At 30.6% G+C, this 18,273-nt stretch overlaps 1 protein-coding gene across 4 annotated transcripts; it reads right to left on the bottom strand.

Moving 5' to 3' along the window:
* Positions 1-1,028: 1,028 nt before the first annotated feature.
* LOC108818352 (protein TRANSPORT INHIBITOR RESPONSE 1) lies at positions 1,029-4,954 on the bottom strand. 4 transcript variants are annotated; one of them, XM_056990845.1, is made up of 5 exons: positions 4,190-4,954; positions 3,414-3,909; positions 1,588-3,291; positions 1,387-1,490; positions 1,029-1,293 (listed from the first exon to the last, which is right to left on the bottom strand). In XM_056990845.1, exons 1-3 carry the CDS (start codon positions 4,660-4,662, stop codon positions 2,464-2,466), a joined length of 1,797 nt encoding a protein of 598 aa, XP_056846825.1. In that variant the 5' UTR covers positions 4,663-4,954; the 3' UTR covers positions 1,029-1,293; positions 1,387-1,490; positions 1,588-2,463. The 4 variants fall into 4 exon arrangements, with proteins under 4 accessions (XP_056846825.1, XP_018446812.1, XP_056846827.1 ...); XM_018591310.2 differs by having other exon boundaries at positions 1,392-1,490; XM_056990847.1 differs by having other exon boundaries at positions 1,387-1,435.
* Between the last annotated feature and the right edge of the window lie 13,319 nt (positions 4,955-18,273).

Here is an 18,273-nt window from a genome sequence, read left to right as displayed (position 1 = left end):
AAGCCTCTAATAATTTTTTTTTTATAAAAAACATGAATAAGATTAGGAAGGAGCTGATGGTAACAGAACACAAAGCTGACTTATGGGTGGAGCTACGTACTGCTAGTATCCTCCACTCAATGAAACACAGATTCTGCATTACCCAAAGACAAGAGACTTTGGAAGATTCCAATTCGGTTTGATTTCTGCTCTTATTCTCAAATGATATACATAACTCTCCTCCTTGTGCCACACAGAAAGGCATCTTGTTTAGTTTAATAAACCGTAGACTTAATCTTCTTGTTGGTGTACTAATTTTTCAATTTCTTTCATTGCCAACAGCTGTGGTATGTGCGTACCGTTTTAACGATAAAAAAAAATGTACGTACCGTTTTGACAAATTGTATTTGTTGAGATTCTATTCCAAAAGATACATTGGTGGTGGTGTATGTGTAAGCTTGTGACTTGTCTCCATCAACTGTGCTTTAGGAACATAAGAATACATTCCACTAGTGGTACTTGTCTTGTAGCCCAAATCTCTTGAATGTCAAGTATCCTACTACTAGGCTACAATTGATTGGCTAGTGATATATTTTGATTTTCGAGCGTTGAGTGAAAATTATGGAGAAATTTTCTACTGATAATAGAAAACCAGTTGAAGACGATGTGTTATTACAAAGATTCAACCCAGTTTCAAAGTTGGTTGCTAAAACAAGATTTTCTTAGTTCTGTATTTTGGATTCTCTCTATCCACTAGTCACAAAACTGCAAATATTCTTTCTGGTAACAAGCGTCTAGGACCCTGAAACTAAGAGCATCATTAACCCAACAACTTATAATAGGTTGCTTAATTTTATTATAATAGTATTTAAGAAGATAATTTTGGTAAAAGACTTAACTAAGCAATTTGATACTTCTATTCCTCCATTGCAAGGCTCTTATTTTAGGTTGCTTAATTCTCCTTTTCTTTCCTCCTCTCCTCACCATACCAAACGATCCAAACATTTCATATCCTTCTCACCGTACCAAACCAACCAAAACGAGAGAAGAAGAGAACATGAACTTTATAATGTTTTGTTTGGTGAGAATACAAAAGTGATGAGAAAACAAAAGTGCTGATCAGAAACTTTATATAGAGAATGAGAGTACACAAGTCACTAGTAAACAAGTGACTACACAAGATTAAAAAAGTAACTACACATGAGAGAAGACATAGACAGAAGACTGTGACTACACAAGTCTAGACTTTATAAAAGTATGGCTTGCGACTGTTTCAACTTTGCATCAGTTGAAAACGGTAGTCCTGTTAATATCCTGCAAGCACAAAATGATGGAGACATGAATCATAAAATGCACCAGACATTACAATCGAAGTAGGAAGAAGAAAGATAGAACCATAACCACCACCTTACCAGTTACAACCACGGTTAAAGCGCTCACGGTTAGGCTCAAGCATCTTGCAAAGCCCCAAATACGTCAAGTAAAGCACACAATGTCAGAGACATGAATCACTAGAGACATAATCACAAATTGACCGATATGTAAGCTCAATTTAAGACAAGCATGAATTAAAGGATTCAGACATAGAAACAAATAACAGAGCTTTACCTTTCGATTCGATTCGACCGACCGTCGAGGAGAACCGTCGATAGAGAGACGGATGGTTTAATCGTTGATGAAGGAACAGAAGCAGAGTCGTCGAGGAGGGACTCCGAGAGAGACGCCGAGTGATACTCTGTATCAAGGAGAGATCACAGATGATAGGCGGATTCGTCGACGACAACCACGAGAGAGACACCGACGGAGACACCGACCAGCGAAAGATCAAATACGAGACCCGGAATCGTCGACTGAGTCGAAATGGAGAGAAGAGATCAATCACCACGATTTGGAATGGAAACCGACGGAGTACACGAAGTGGGGAGAGAGATAGAGAAGACAGAGAGTACAAATCGTCTATGTGCGACGCGTGTCCGGTAAGCGACGTTGTTTAGAACGCCTAATTAAGCGACGTTGTTTAGTTAAATAGGGAATTTTCTTTTATTTTTAATTCCAATTAAGTTAAGCTACCCACCTAAACAACCGCGATAATGATGCTCTAAACAAGTGTGTGCTGTTCCTTGAGCTAACAAACTCTGCAAACAGCCATTTCTCTAATCGGACAAATGAAAAGGATAAAAAACAAGAGTCCAAAACACGTAGAGCAGTTACATTTTTGATACTGTTGTCTTTTACAAAAATCTTTTATCATCATTCTCTTAAGGAAAATAACACCCTACCAGGATCTCTCAGCAAGTATACAAACAAACAGACAACAATATTTATAAAGAAAGGTCTCTCAGATCTCTATCCTCTCTTACTCATTGCTCTTACCGAGCTCTACCTCTCTCTCTCTCCCGTGTTCCTAAACTGGAACAATTTATATGGGGAGATGATGAGCAAGGACTGAATGAAAGAATGCACCTCGTTTAAATTTCTGTTTTGTCATAACCCGTTAGTAGTGATGATCTGCCTGGAAAACCTCATTGTTGAGCGTTGTTGGTCCATGTTCCAGACGAAGCCAGGCATGTCAAACCGAGGACCCGCTACTGTTCGGTATATGAACACTCTCTCAACAGGGCAGCTCTCAGGTCTCGAGTCAGGTGGACCCCGCTCATCGATGACTTCCACATTGAGCATTGGCATTTTCTGTCCTAACAACTTACAGGCTCCAAAACTCACGGAACAAGAAGACATCCAAAGAGATCGCATTGTCTCCAGCTTTGAAGCATTTGCCAATAGCGCCTTGTCTCCAAAAGGGCAGTCTCTTATCTCTAGTTTCCTCAGGCTATCGCACCCTGACAAAACATGATGCATCCCTAAGTCACTGTCTCCTGCAAACGCCACTGAGAGCATTTTCATCTTCTTTGCATACTTCCCAATGTATTCAAAAACTTTGTCCGTCAACAGCCCTGATAGGGAGAGCCGCCGTAGATCTTTGCAGTGCTCAACTATGGCTCCGAATCCCATATCCAGTGGCTCTAGTGTTAGATGGTCAGGGGCTTTCGGCTCAATGATGCACAAACGGAAGCGAGTCATGTTGGGACGGTTCATAGCAATGGTTACCAACGCATCATTGGTCATTTGGCGGCAAAAGTAAAGAACCGACTCGAGCTTTGGACAGCCAACAGAGACGGAGACAAGCCCTTTCTCCGTCAATGCGACGTTTGGCTCCATTACAAAAGGCTCAGACGGAAACACTCTCAGCTCTGTAAGGTCCTTGCAGGTTGAAGCAAGCACATCAAGACCAGCATCTTCGATGTAGTCCAGCACCTGTGTACCAATAAGTCATATCACCAGTTAAAGATAATGTTGAGAAGCACATAGTTGAGTACATAACAGTAAACTCTATTCACACATGCTTTCTCATACAATCTCTGGTAAACTAGACTCACCCAGAGCCGCTGCAATTTATGACATTGGCTAATAAGCTTGACAAGATCATAGCTCTGGACTGTTGCATAACTCAGGTTCAAAGTCGTAAGCCGACTGCAAACCGAATAAACAGCTGGAAGATAAGCAGGAGCAGCATCCCAAAGGCCAGATAAGCACTTCAACTTCTTGCAACCAGAGAGAGCTACATACAAATCAGAGAACAAATCTGAGCGCACATCAGCAGTGTACACACCGGTGCCCAATTCCTCCAGCTGAGGTGCTCTTTTAAGTAAAGTAGCCAATTTCTCGAGAGGAACAGCTCGGTTAAGCTTGAGAGACTTGAGATTGGGACACCTACTCACCAGCCTCTCCAGAGCAGAGAAACATACATCAGAGGCGGCTAAGCAAGAGATGTTGAGTGATACCAGAGATGTGTATGTATCAGGGAAATGGCTAAGCCAGTGTCCGCTAACATCTTCCACATCACTCTCACGCAAATCAAGCTCTCTCAGATTCCTGCATAAGAATCACAATCACATAACCGATTCAAACACCTCAATTCTTTACAAATTAAAAATGAAATTAACTGTTCCACAACAAAAACAAAAACAAATTAACTGTTTCACAAAATGAATCTTGATGTTACTGTTCTAAAAATCGGTTTAGATTCAAATTAGATTCAAAATATCGGTTTAATTGCCCGCCTAAACATTAATCTTCTATAGAACAGCCTAACCACCACCACCTGACCATTTCTTGAACATTGGTTAATGGCAATGTGGCCGTTACGATATACCTGCAAGAGGCGGCGATCGCAGCGAGGCCATCGGTGGAGAAGCCATCGCAGGAAGAAAGCACGAGAACTTTGAAACTCTTAAACGACTTGGCTATAAGCTCCAAGCACTCGTCGCTCACCACCATCCTCTTCAACCTAATCTCCTCCAGCCACGTGTACGCCGTCGACATCGCCTCGATCCACGGGTACACGCACCCTCCCCACCCCTCCGGCACCAAATTGAAGTCGGCGAAGTGCGGTTTCCCCTTCAGCTCCACGTATCTCGCTCTCGGGAACCGGCTTATCACCGCGGCGGGGCTCACGGCGTAGCAGTTCCCGATGAAGACTCTCCTCCTGCACCACCGCTCGATCTCGTACCACGACTTGCAGACGAGAGAGACGGAGTTCCTGTCCTTGTCGAGGTGGAGAAAGGAGAATACGTGCTCCAGAACTTCTTCGGGAAACGACGACGACGCAACTCGCTTCTGCTGCATTGCCGCCGCGCTCGAGAGATCTTGATGATCTAACGGGAAGATTGTGAATCAAGAAGTGAGCCAAAGAAGATTGAGTGTGAGGATGATGGGGAGAGAGAGAGAGAGAGAGAGAGAGAGAGAGAGAGAGAGAGAGAGAGAGAGGTCGCAAGTTAAAAGGCGACTCTGGTTCGGTTAAATGTTAACCGTAGTCAAACATCTCCATGTGATGCCTTTTCGGTGATTGTGAGTTGTCGATTCCCATCGTGACACGTGTCTTCTAAAGTTCGAGTACCGGCTGTTGTTGGATTGATTGGAAGCGGGAGGTTTTCTTTTATCGACTGTGCTGAGAAGGACGATAAAATTGGAGAGTGTAATGATATAGCCTGCAGCGAGGTGTAGGTAAAGAGGGAATCTAATAATCTCTATAATATTATTTGAGAAGTCAGTTTCCTATTTGTCGCGTTCACGTTAACTCTCACGATGGTTGATTACGCTGATACCCTTAATGAATTTAAAAAAAATTACATTTAGATACTATTATTGAAATTTTTATTTAGTTTCTTTTTAAATTTTTCCAAATAACATATATAATAAAAAGGAAACATTTATAAAGTTTTTTAAAAAAATTAAAAACGAAAATATATATTTATATAATATGATTTCATTAAAAAAAGGAAATTTCACAAAATAGAAATATTTCATTTAAGACTATTTTAAATAACGTAAAATATACTTTTGAAGTAATAAAATATTTATTTATATCTATATTTTCTTAGATGAAAATATATATTTGTATATAATGTGATTTCGTAATCTATAAATTATATTTTACTTATATAATATGATTTCTAAAATACAATCACAAAAAATTAAACTGTTTATTTTAAAGAGATATTAAAAATAAAGTAAAATTAACTTTTGATCAAATAATTAAAATATTTTAAATTAACATAACACTATATAATTTAACAAGGTAGATATATTATATATTATCATTATTAAAAATGTTTTTAATATTAAATTTTATGTTTTATGTTTGTCACAGTTAATATAACCATAATCAAAATACCAACGCAAATCTGAATTCTCATTTTTAGGATTATTTGCATAAATTTCAGTTTACCATTTAATATATATAAGACATAAAATTATTTAAATATTTTAGTTATTGTAAATATTGATATGTGTTCATGAGCTTCCAAAAAGTATTAGTTACTTATGTAAGTAACTTCCAATTGATTATCATTTTACTTTCTAATATTTTATTTTAAAAATCAACATATAGTTTAATTTTTGTAATTTGGAATCAAATATTTAGTTTATTTTTACTTCATTCTAAGCACAATATATCTTAAGTTATACATAATCTTCTTCAAATATATTTACATATCTAAGATAACAACCAAAGTAAAAGCAAATAATCATAATTTTCATATATTTAAAATAAAAAATATTAGTTGAATTTAGAGAAATTGATTGATGCAATCCAATATACCCAAATGATAACTTATTTAAAATCATATGTCTGATTAAAATAATATAATATTATTAGTATAAATTATGCATACAAATTATAAATTAATTCAAAATTAAAATTAAATAACAATCAACTATTGTAACATATTTAATTTATAAATATTTGTATCCGTGCATGAGCACGGGAAAATCACCTAGTCTATCTATATATATAAAGTTAACAATTCTATCAGCTCCTGCGTCCACGTCGATCAAGAGGGTGGGGGATTTTTTGACACGTGTTGCGTGATGATACGTCTGTGCATTTCACGCATGTTTTTTTGGTCCGCGCGCGTCATATTTCTTTTGTGCGCGTCCCCTGTTTCTTTTGGTCGTGCACGACACGTGTTTCTTCCTTTGAGTTTAACCAGACTTTTCAAAACTAGGTCCACTTCACTGTACACCATTTCTTTTAATTTCTGGCACGTCAAGTTTTGTGGTGGGCGTACGAGACCATTTGTGCGTTGGGTTTGTGCGAAGGATTGATATTTTTTGAGTGAGTTGGTGATAATTTTGTTTCATAGTACATAACTACATATTCTAAGCCAACATGAGTGTATATTTTATTTTATGACAAACACGAGTCTTAATTTAAATGCATATTTTTGCTGAAATTTGTTTTAACAAGTTATGTATGTATAAAATGAATTATATCTTAAATAAATGGTCTAATAAATTAAACAAAAATATTAAACAAAAATACAGTAAAATTCTATAAATATGCAATAAATTAATAATATATAAGAATGTTAAATCGGTTATGTGGATAATAATGTTTATTTAAAAACATATAAAATATTCATTCATCATGACCAAAAAAACTCATTCTACTTACTATCTATTAAAAAGAAGTTGAGAAAACATTTAATAAAATGTATAACAGTTACAATCATGAAAAAAAAATCATGATAATACAAACTTATGATGTCTAACAAGACTAATAAAAATCTAAACTAAGACAGACACATATCTTTTATGAAAATGTTTTCATTAAAAAAACACAATAAAAATATTTAGTTAAAAACAATATTTTTAGTACAAAAAATAATATTTTTTCTTCTTTTTTGTCAAAATCTACAAAGATATTCTATCAAGTAAAATAAACAAATATTTTTTTACGTAATGAAGAAAAAACAAAAAAAAAACTATAGCGTGAAAACCTCACTTCACATATTTGAAGTAAAGTGCAAAACTATGCGTAAGATATAAAAATTTCAACATAAATAAAAAGTTTTAACTCAATCAAAATATTTTGAAAAAATTCAAACAAAAAAATGACGTGCAAATTGTTGGTTCTATCATCAAACTATTTTTTCAATTCTATTTACAGTACATAATAGTGAAGAAAATCTATTAATTATATTTTTCCTAACCTTTACTGTTTCATAAGAGGATTTCAAAATATCAAAACGTGACATGAGAAACAAAAACTTATAAATAAGATATTTTTGAAAATGTGTCTTTAGTGGTGGTAAAGATGAATAATAATACCTTTAAAGTGGTATTTTTTGAAAATTCTCCTTAAATATTTTAAATTTAATTTAGTATCCACCTTATAAATTTAGCAATCGCTTTAACTAAATGATGAAAAAATTAAACATTAAACTTATAAAAAGTTATTGGAGATTTATTTCTATTTTAGGAATCTGGTTCCATATAGATAAATCAGCTTATAGCGTAACTTTAATCATTTCCTTTTACGAGTTCAAAGATTTTGGGTTTAATTGGTGGCCAAAGAATGAAAGGGAATATTGCATTCTTTACTATTCATAATTTATTTTACAAAAAACATAATGTACAATAACCCGATAATAAACAAAAAATAACAGAAATGAAATTAAATAACTTATAATAAAAACAGATTAAAATATACTTTTGGAACATAATAAAAATAAAATACAATTTCATTAATAATTGTAACAATCGTCTTAGAAACAAACAAATACAACCGAAAAATATTACTTTTGTTGAAAAGTTACAAAATAATTTTCATACAACACTAAAATAAAATCATTTAAACTAAATACAAATGTTAAAATAAAATATATTAGAACAAATTTCCGTGGGAAGCACCGATTTACCTTATTTAATATCATATTTTAATGGTACTTGCTTATTTTTTTAAGAATTATTTATCAAAAATCTATTAAAACTGTATTAAAATCTATTCAATTCAAGAAAATAAAATATTGTGAACAAATTAAAATATTTATATTTTAATGAATTACTAAAATATAATAACAAATATATTATTTCTAAAAAAGAAGAAATAGTAAAATTTGTAGTAAAATAGTGAAAATGAAAAATAAAATAAACTAACAATTTATCAAAGTTTAAAATATATTTATATTGTTTCATCAATTTGCATATCCCGTCCGTAGGGCGGACCAACCCTAGTACCAGAAAAGAATGTGAAAGGAAAAACTAACGGGAATAAGAAAGCACAGGGTTAATAATGATGAAATCAGAACCGTCCAATCATGTTTTGATGTGGGAATCTGACCATCTCCTAGGTACCGACTGTACAACAGTAATTTCATCTTAGTTTATTGCACCCACCACCTTAATTGGATAACTATCAAAATGAATATATTTCATATTCGAATAGGGAAAATCGCGTTTAAAACATTGAAAAAACGTTAGTTAAGGGTTGATTGGTTTTTCCGCTACCAACCGCAAATACAGTTTTTGCGGTTCATAGCGCTTGTTGGTGTTTCGAAACAATCATAGAAAATGCTACAAATCGCTTCAAACCGTTCCGAACCTCTTAAAATCAAAAGCTGGTTCAAACTAGCGTTTACGGTTGTTGGCGGTTACGGGAGGATATATTTTTTCTTTAAAAACAGAATAAATAAAACTAATACTAAAAATATCCAATAAAAATTTTAAATTGAAATAATAGAAATTGTAAAATGTATTCATATTATATTTCAATTTATATTATAAAAATTTAAAACCAAAATATTTTCTATAAATTTTTAAAATTTAATAATATGATTTTATAAATATAAACTTTATATTTATCATATTATTATGATTTTTAATATTTTTATAATTACATAAAATGTAAATATTGTTAAATTATTATATAACAGATGTTGCGTTTAGTAGTTTACCAGTCATAAGAGTTCCGCAAACGCAACAATTTCTAACAGTTGTACCAGTTGTACAAATCTCTAAAAAACACTTAAACCGCAACCATCCGTACCCGCAAACTCCTGCAACCGCAATCGCAACCGCTGCGGTTATACCAGTCAAGCCCTTAATACTCCCTCCGTTTCGAATTATTTGTCATTCTAGAGAAAAAATTTTGTTTCAAAATAAGTGTCGTTTTCGGTTTTCAATGCAAAATTTATTGATAATATTTTCTACTTTATTTTTCTATTGGTTGATATATGGTTAGGTGTATTGGTAATAGTGTTTTTATTTTGGAAATATGTAAAATTAATTGTTTTCTTAATCTGTGTGCATAAACTTAGAACGACAAGTAATATGAAACGGATGGAGTAATACTTTAAATACTATTTTTTAGTATTTTAAACTTTTAAATTGACATTTTTATCAAAACAAATCTACAATATTGCTTTTATATTCATAGACGACCGGTAATTTTCATTTTACGGATTAAAATAATGACATGTTATTTCTTTTTTTGTCAATAAAAAAATTAACTAAATAATAATATAAATAAATAAAAGTTTGAAAAATTGGGAAAACAATTTTAAGAAAACAAAACAAAAAAAAATATAAATTAAAATTTCAGACTTAAAATAAAATAAAATATTAAAAATTCAAAAATTCAAAAATAAGATCTAAAAATAAAAAATGTCAAAATATTTTTTTTTAAAAAAATTAAAATTAAACATTTGTAAAGATTTACTTTCCTATATGTCATAATATACATATATAAAACATATAATTCTAATAAAATAACTAATAACTATTAATGCATCATATATCGAGTTTATAAATTATTTAAAAACATAAATTGTATGGTAAGTCTTTTAAAATAATATTAATAAATTAATTTATTTCTTGGAATATACAAAAAACAGAACATTATATTAAAAGTTTTACAATGCATGAAACAAAGTTCTAACAATTTTTATACAAATAAAAACTTTTAATTTTGATGTAATAAATCCATAGAATGTTATGAAATATTTTATTGTTTATCAGTCTTCAGATTTATATTAATGTATGTATATTTTATGCAATGTTTATGCCCGCAAATTTGCCGACAATCACATAGTTGTTTTTATATTCATAGACGACTAGTACTTTTCATTTTACGGGTTAAAATAATGACCTGTTGTTTTTTCTTTTCTTTTTCAATAAAAATTAACTAAATAATAATATAAATAAATAAAAGTTTGAAAAATTGGAAACAAAATTTAAGAAACAAATATAAATTAAAATGTCAAACCTAAAAAAAATATTAAAATTCAGAAAAATCAAAAATAAGATATAAAATTAAAAAAATGTCAAAATAATATTTTTAAAAAAATTTCAAAAGATTCAAAAATAAGTTCAAATTAAAAATTCAAACTTCAAAATTAAAATTAGAAATATTTAACCAAAAAAATCATATTCATTTTAAAATTCCATACAATGACAATGACCATCACTTATGACAATATCAAAACTTGCCACCATCAAAAACAATATATCAAAACTTGCCACCATCAGAAACTTTGAATCTTTTTTTTTTTTTGATAATGTGGCTATCCGGACACCTTACGGAACCTGACTAGCGTATAAGTACACTTCTGCAGAAAGCACCGAGGGAGCCGCTGATTTCACCTCATATTAATTGATGGTGGCCACATGTGAGACTAATAATTCTCTCAAATAGATTATTTCAAGTTTTTGTCCAATAAAAGATTTTATAAGAAGAAAAATGGCCAAAATGTTTCATTAAAGAAGCAAAAGACTTTTAAACCATAGATATATTAATATAAATAAAAATAATAATAATAATAATAATAATAATAATAATAATAATAATAATAATAATAACAACGTGTAAAATGAGTACTGGTAGCTTATGAATAGACAAACGTCGTTGGAGATTTGTTCTGATAAAAATATCACTTTGAAGGTTTAAAATGCTAACAAAAAAATTTGAGTGCTTAAAGTGATAGTAAATAACACTTTTAGTATTTGGGTTTAGAACCGGTATATGTGGTGATTACTGGCGGGTAGAGCTTGGACAGATCCATATATATGGTTTGCAGAGCCGTGCTTACAGTGTAATAAAAGAGGCATTTGCTCCAGACCCCCAAATAATATAAATTTTGTAGGGCCCCAACTTTCACATTTTCATTCACGGTTCAGTGGTCCATTCCATTGTAAAGAGAAATGTTCAATATTCTCCTCTGTCTCTTGTTTGCTTAATTAAGTATTTTCTATTTTTTGACCCAAAAAAAAGTACTTTCTATTTAAAACTTTTTCATGCTATCTAAAATTCTATTAATTTTAATGTTTAATTGCTCGTAATCTTTTGTTTTATGTCACATATTGATTTCTTCTATGACTTAGATTTGTTTTTAAATTCATAAGATGTGTTCGTAAAAACAATATTTATGTAAATGTTTTTATTCACATTAAGATTTTGTTTATAATTTTTTGACGAATTAAATATATTTATAAGTTTGCCTTAGGCCCCGTAAAGTTCTCGCACGGCACTGATGGTTTGCAAGATCGTATCCATCTATAAAAGCATGGATTTGGAGGTTCTACATCAAGAAGTTGGAAGCAGTCAACTTAGGCACATTATACATGTTAATGTGAAGGAGAGTGCTTGAGCTTGAAACTGCAATTGTTTCAATCGTTGAGGTTGGGTTGTTCATGGCGTAACGGGTAAAATTTTGAAACTGCAATTGTTTCAGCAATTTTTCCATGTACAGAAAAAGTTTATACTCTTATCGATTACATATTTTATGTGGGGTGTTGCCTTTGGGCGATAATAAGAGTAGCCAATGTTTATTCATATTATTACTAAAAAGGAAAATGATTGGACACAGAACGATGAATCATAAATGAGACTGAAGTTGAAAAGGAAACACTAACGGATTGGAGTTCCGGAATCTTATTATGATTTCTCTCTTTAACTTTTTGGTTTGTCCAACTTTCAATCGTCTTTTTAGTTTTTACTTCTTAGCATATGGAGTGAACAGACATCGATGGTCAGTATTTTACTGCATATCTCCTTTAGAAACTAGTAAGTATATCGAACATCTAGTTACTCGTGTCGAGTAAGAGCAGCATCTCTTTCTTATCATCACACTGACTATCTAAATATAATAAATTTTACACTTATCACTATTCTCTTATTTAAACTGACTAAATAAAATAAACAATTTCATATTAATTAGATTGATAAACTGAGTAATGACATTAGATTGGTCAATTTGAGGAAGGCATAACTAAATGAGAAAAAGATAAAAATAGCACTAAACCAAATTTTTGTCATAAAAATAACATCATAAGGAGAAAAATGACCAAAATAAATTTTATTGAAACATAAATATGCATTTATAACATTTGGTTTAATTAATTTACGACTTAGGGTTTAGAGTTAAGGGGTGGGTTTTTAGTAATGTGTTCAAATATTTAAAAATAAAAAATAAAAATTAAAATTTTCAAAATAAAAAATGTTATTTTGGTCATTTTATTTTTTGAGTGCTATTTTTGTGACAAAAAACTTAAAAAGTGATATTTTAGAGATTTGCCCTAAATGAGAGTGATTTTAATGGATTATTAATTTATTATGACATTAGATTGATATACTATATCATTTTTTGTCACAATATACTATATCATTATATTATTATTTTTTGGCTTGTAAATTTGTTTCATTAATTAGTCAGATTTATCAATACTATTAAAGTTAAAGCATGACCAACTGATATTAGCTGGATCCAACTTAAAAACAATCCCCTAGACATTATTTGCGAAGTGATTTGCCATATGTCTTCTCTACAATCGTTTTCACAAAAAAAATTGTGACGTGGCTATTAAGATTGATGACATGTCATATGGTTAAATATGACATAGACAATTACATTTAATGCTGATATATATTTTTTGGAGATCATTTTAGAATATGGCAATAAATCATATATTACATTTAACATTGATTTATATTTTTGGTGAACTTTGTAGAATATGGTAATAACTCATAAATCATCACTAAAATAAATATATTCAAATATGACATTTTGAACTTCGAAATATTATATAATTTTACTTTTATAATTATAAAATTTTTATTATCTAAAGTTTTCTAAATTTTCTGAATTTAAAAAAAAAATCGTAATATCATTAGTTTCTTTTAGATATCTACAAATTATATAAAGATTATTTAGTTTTAATTTTTGATAACTATACAATTTTATATGATTTTTAGTAATTTTGTTCAAGTTGATTTAATACATTTAACCAAATGAAATAAATAAACTTTCTATCTAAGATTTTAACTTTCTATATATACATATATATTCTTAAATATAATTTAAAATAAAAATACTTTCTCTTAATTTTATGCTTAATTAATGATATTTATATTAATATTGGTAAAAATAATAAAATATATAATATTAATAAATTATATTTTAAAATATAAAATTTAACTTTTAAAAAAATTCATCATTACACATGGTGCAGAAAAACACATAGATTAATAATTGTGGCATGATACTAAAATTGATGACATGTCTTATAGATTAATATGACATGAAAAATTATATTTAATGTTAATTTATATTTTTGGTAAACTTTTTAAAATATGGTAATAACTCATATATTACATTTATTGTCGATTCATATTTTTGGACTTCTTAAAAATATGGTAATAACTTATAAATCATCATTAAAATAAATATATTCAATTATGGCATTTCAAATTTCGAAATATCATTTAAATTAAAAATATTTCAAAAATATAAACATATTTTTAGAAAATTATAAAAATTAAATCAAAAAATCAAATTAAATCATAAAATCATTAATTTCTTATATATATCTACAGATTATAAATATTGTTTAATTTTAATTTTTGACAATTATGCAATTTAACATATTTATTTAATATATTTAATTAAAATAAATAGATAGAAAAATCTACCTAAGATTATAATTTTAAATATGTACATGCACATTCTTAAATATAATTCAAAATAAACAAAATTGTTTTTGTCTTAATTTTAATGTTCAGTCAAATCAAATTTATATTAAAATATTGATAATAAAAAGAAAATTTATAATATTAATAAAAAAATAAATATAATTTATATTTATCTATTAAAATTCTTTTACTGCACATGGTGCAGGAAAACACCTAGTATACTATATAACTAACTACTTGTACATGCCAAAAATACACGGAAGCTATATAACCTTAAAAAAAATCCAACAACTAAATTTTAGGAATACGCAGATAGTATTAGTAACCACTTTCCATAACCACTACCTTGCAGGCAGCAGATTTCACGAGGCTTGATTTTTTTTTTTTCCTAAATTGAAATTCATTCAAAGGATATAGTACAAAGACTATTACATAAGCTGAATGAACAAGGAAATATCATCAGCGGCTAAATCCCACAGAAGGGAGACTAAAGCCCACACACCCGGGCAGCTAAAGAAAAACCATTCAAATTCTAAACTTGATGTCTTAAGTTACTGAAAGTTCTAAAACAAAGCAAGAGACCAAAACCTTAGACTACCGGAGGCTTCAAAGAGACAGCCAAACGAAACGAAGTTAGGCCTCCAATCAGGACAGACCAGCAACACTTGGAAAGTTAGACAACCAACCCGAAAGACAGCAAAAGTCCAACTGCCAAATTTCACAGCAGAGCGAGGAACACACCTCATAACCAAACCTTTTCACCGAGAAGAAGCCAAAAACATAACAAGGGACTTCGGAACGCTTCACCGTTGAAGAAAAAGGCCATAGAACTAATCATCTCCAAGCAAAACTAGAACCACGAAGAGAGAGCCATAACCTTGAAAACACTACCTGAGAATTCAACAATGGAGGAGAGAATCCAAACTCGGAATAGAAGCACTTGAACATGCCCACCCATACACCCAGTTGAAACAATGACCCAACCGAGGATTAAAATCTCTGAAGCAACAGTGAGCAACTAAAGAGCTAGAGTTGAAGAACGCCCAGAAACGACGTCAGCGAAAGCACCTACAATGCCCCAGCAGCTATGCCGCACCGTCAACAGGTCCTCGACCTGACATATGGCGCCAGACTCGACTCTGAACCCAACTCTCCAAACCAAAGCCTCACCAGAAACTAAGCAAAGAACAGGAGACAATCCACACAAAAAGAACTCAGACAAGCAGAAGACACAAAGGGAGCACAGAGAATCCAATCGGCTCAGCACCAGCTACCACCATATCTGTCTCCTCTACACAGACTCAATCAATGCCCAGAAACTTAAGGGACACAAGCTACACATCAACCTCGCAGTGGTCACAAACAGAAAAGTCACAGGCTCAAGCTTGACCGCTAAACTTTAACGGCTCTGGAACCGGATTGAACATATCACCACTACCGCACAAAAGCCGACGAGCCCACCACCTAGTGAATCTCCTACCGAGCCAAAGCAGTGATGAACCGAAACCAGATTCTCGATTCCCCTCTTTAACCCCGATCTGAAACCACGAACAAAAAGGATGACTAATTACCGAGATTAAAACCGTAGATCTGAAGCATATGATGACACAAGACTGCTCCCGGCGGCGGTGAGAAGCACCGACCGCCGGAGCAACAGCTGAACAAGCGGCGAAGTTCTTCTCTTTAGGGTTTGACGGCGACGCGTGCAAACTTTCCTTTCTTTTGATTTCACGAGGCTTGATAAAATACAAAAAAAAATTATATACTTTGTTTTTTTTTTTTGGAATAAAGTTCAGAATAAATATATGAAATAATTTAGGAGTGGACGTTCTGATATCTATTTGAGTTCGGTTTGGATCTATTCGGGTTTCGGGTTTTTGGGGACAAAGATTTTAGTCTCATTTAGGTATTTCTAAATTTTTATTTGGGTTCGGTTCGAATACTTGCGGGTTCGGTTCGGGTTCAGATAACCAATTTAAACTATTTTTAAAATTTTAAAATTCATTATATACTTTAAACTTCACAAAATCTATAAATAAAAATAATATATTACATATAAGTTTGAATAACATGTGTTAAAATACCAAACTTAACATATAAATTGGTTTGACTTGAATATTTGGATAGAGAGTCAATAAATATTTTAAATATTTTTGGTATTTTAAGTATATTTTAACTATTTAGACATGTACCATTGACTATTTGTATATATTTTCAAGTATTTTGGACAATTTAAAATTATCATATATATGGATGCTTTTTAATATACATTAAATCTAAAAATAGTTAATATATATAGGTATATTAATTTATTTCAGATACATTCGGAACCCAAAATATTTTGATTCGGATCAGGTTCGGTTTCGATTTTTTAAATACCAAAAATTTGAACCCGTTCGGATATTTATTCAATTTCAGTTTGAGTTTGGTAATACATTTTCGGATCGGATTCAGTTCGGTTATTCGGGTTCGGTTTAATGGCTATGGCACACGTGTATAATGTTGCAACATCCACAATTCAATACAATTTTCAAAAAAAAACTTACGAATATATTTTTAAAAACAAATTATGCAAAAATAGTTATTAACTCTTTAAAAAATATCATTCCAAAGAAAAACATAAATATAGTTACCGAAAAATACAAAATTAATTTTCTTACCAAAAATATTTAACAAAAAGTATACCCGCCCTTTGAAGGACGGGTCAAAATCTAGTAATCCATTTAAAACTTAACCTTACAACTCTTTTAGATGAATTTCTGAATCCATCTAATCTATTAAAACTGAAGTACAAATAAAATTTAATTCTGATTTTTCGGCATCGCCAGGAACATGAGATCAACACGTGGACTAAAAATGTAGAATGTAAACACGTGACTAGTCTGGACTCAATTTTGTGGAGGTCAAGATACCTTTTATTAGTCTACCAAACAAATGGATTAATGAATGTGTAAAACTACTGTATTTTGGTCAGTGGTATACCATTGTAATTATTAAATTGATTTTAAGATATTGTTGAATTATCAATTTAGTCCCAGTTGTACAATGTATTTTTTTTTTGAGAAAAAAAGCATTTTACAATGTAAATTAATGATTAAAATATTAAAATGGAAAGGGTATTAGTTTGGTAGATGTAGCTTTCATGAAAGTCTTGATGGTTCCACTAAATAACAAATTTTATCAAGTTTGGCGACCGATGCAATATTTGTATTCACATTTTATTTACCTACAAAACATTTTTTAAAACACTTTACCTACAAAACATATAAAAGCATTTTTAGTGATGGATCAAAAAGAATCTCAACAACTATTATAATGCAAATATAAATTAAATATAGTATACATATTTTTACTTATGAGAAATTCACCTAATAATTTCTTATCTGAAAAACTATTGGGTGAATATCATAAATTGAAATACCTACATCATATTTATTTAATAGTCTTATTATAATATTCAAGAAGAGCTATTATAAAAAATCATCACAAGGATGTCCTAATTTTTTCATGTTATCTTTTTTTTTAAACTCATGTCCATATTTTTATATAACGAAAACAAAAAACTCATGAATACCAAATATTCATGTCATAAAATAAAAAGATATAAAAATTCGAAATAGTCTATATTATAAAGTTATTAAATTATTATCTAATATTTTCGATCTCTATGTTTCAATATGTGATGTTTAAGTTTTGTTACAAATTAAGTGATGTTTAATTACATTAGATAGATATTGTTAACATTTATAACCAATTACATGATATTTATAGGCAAATTATAGCATTTGCCAATAGCCATTATCAAAAAGTTTTATGGGACCGCTTATTTATGTTATTGTATCGTTTTGCTGCTGCTGAACTGTCGATTTCATTTGTCAAATATATGAGCTTTAAGCATTTAGTTTTGAAATAAATTTGTATAGAAATAAATAAACTAATTATATAGATTTGATGTCAATTGTCAATAAATGGCGTGATCTATGAATGTG

The sequence above is a fragment of the Raphanus sativus genome, chromosome 7, assembly GCF_000801105.2.
Source record: "Raphanus sativus cultivar WK10039 chromosome 7, ASM80110v3, whole genome shotgun sequence".
NCBI classification, from domain to species: domain Eukaryota; kingdom Viridiplantae; phylum Streptophyta; class Magnoliopsida; order Brassicales; family Brassicaceae; genus Raphanus; species Raphanus sativus.
The sequence above is the reverse complement of the archived record's forward strand: the minus strand, read 5'-3'. Positions and strand labels throughout refer to the sequence as shown.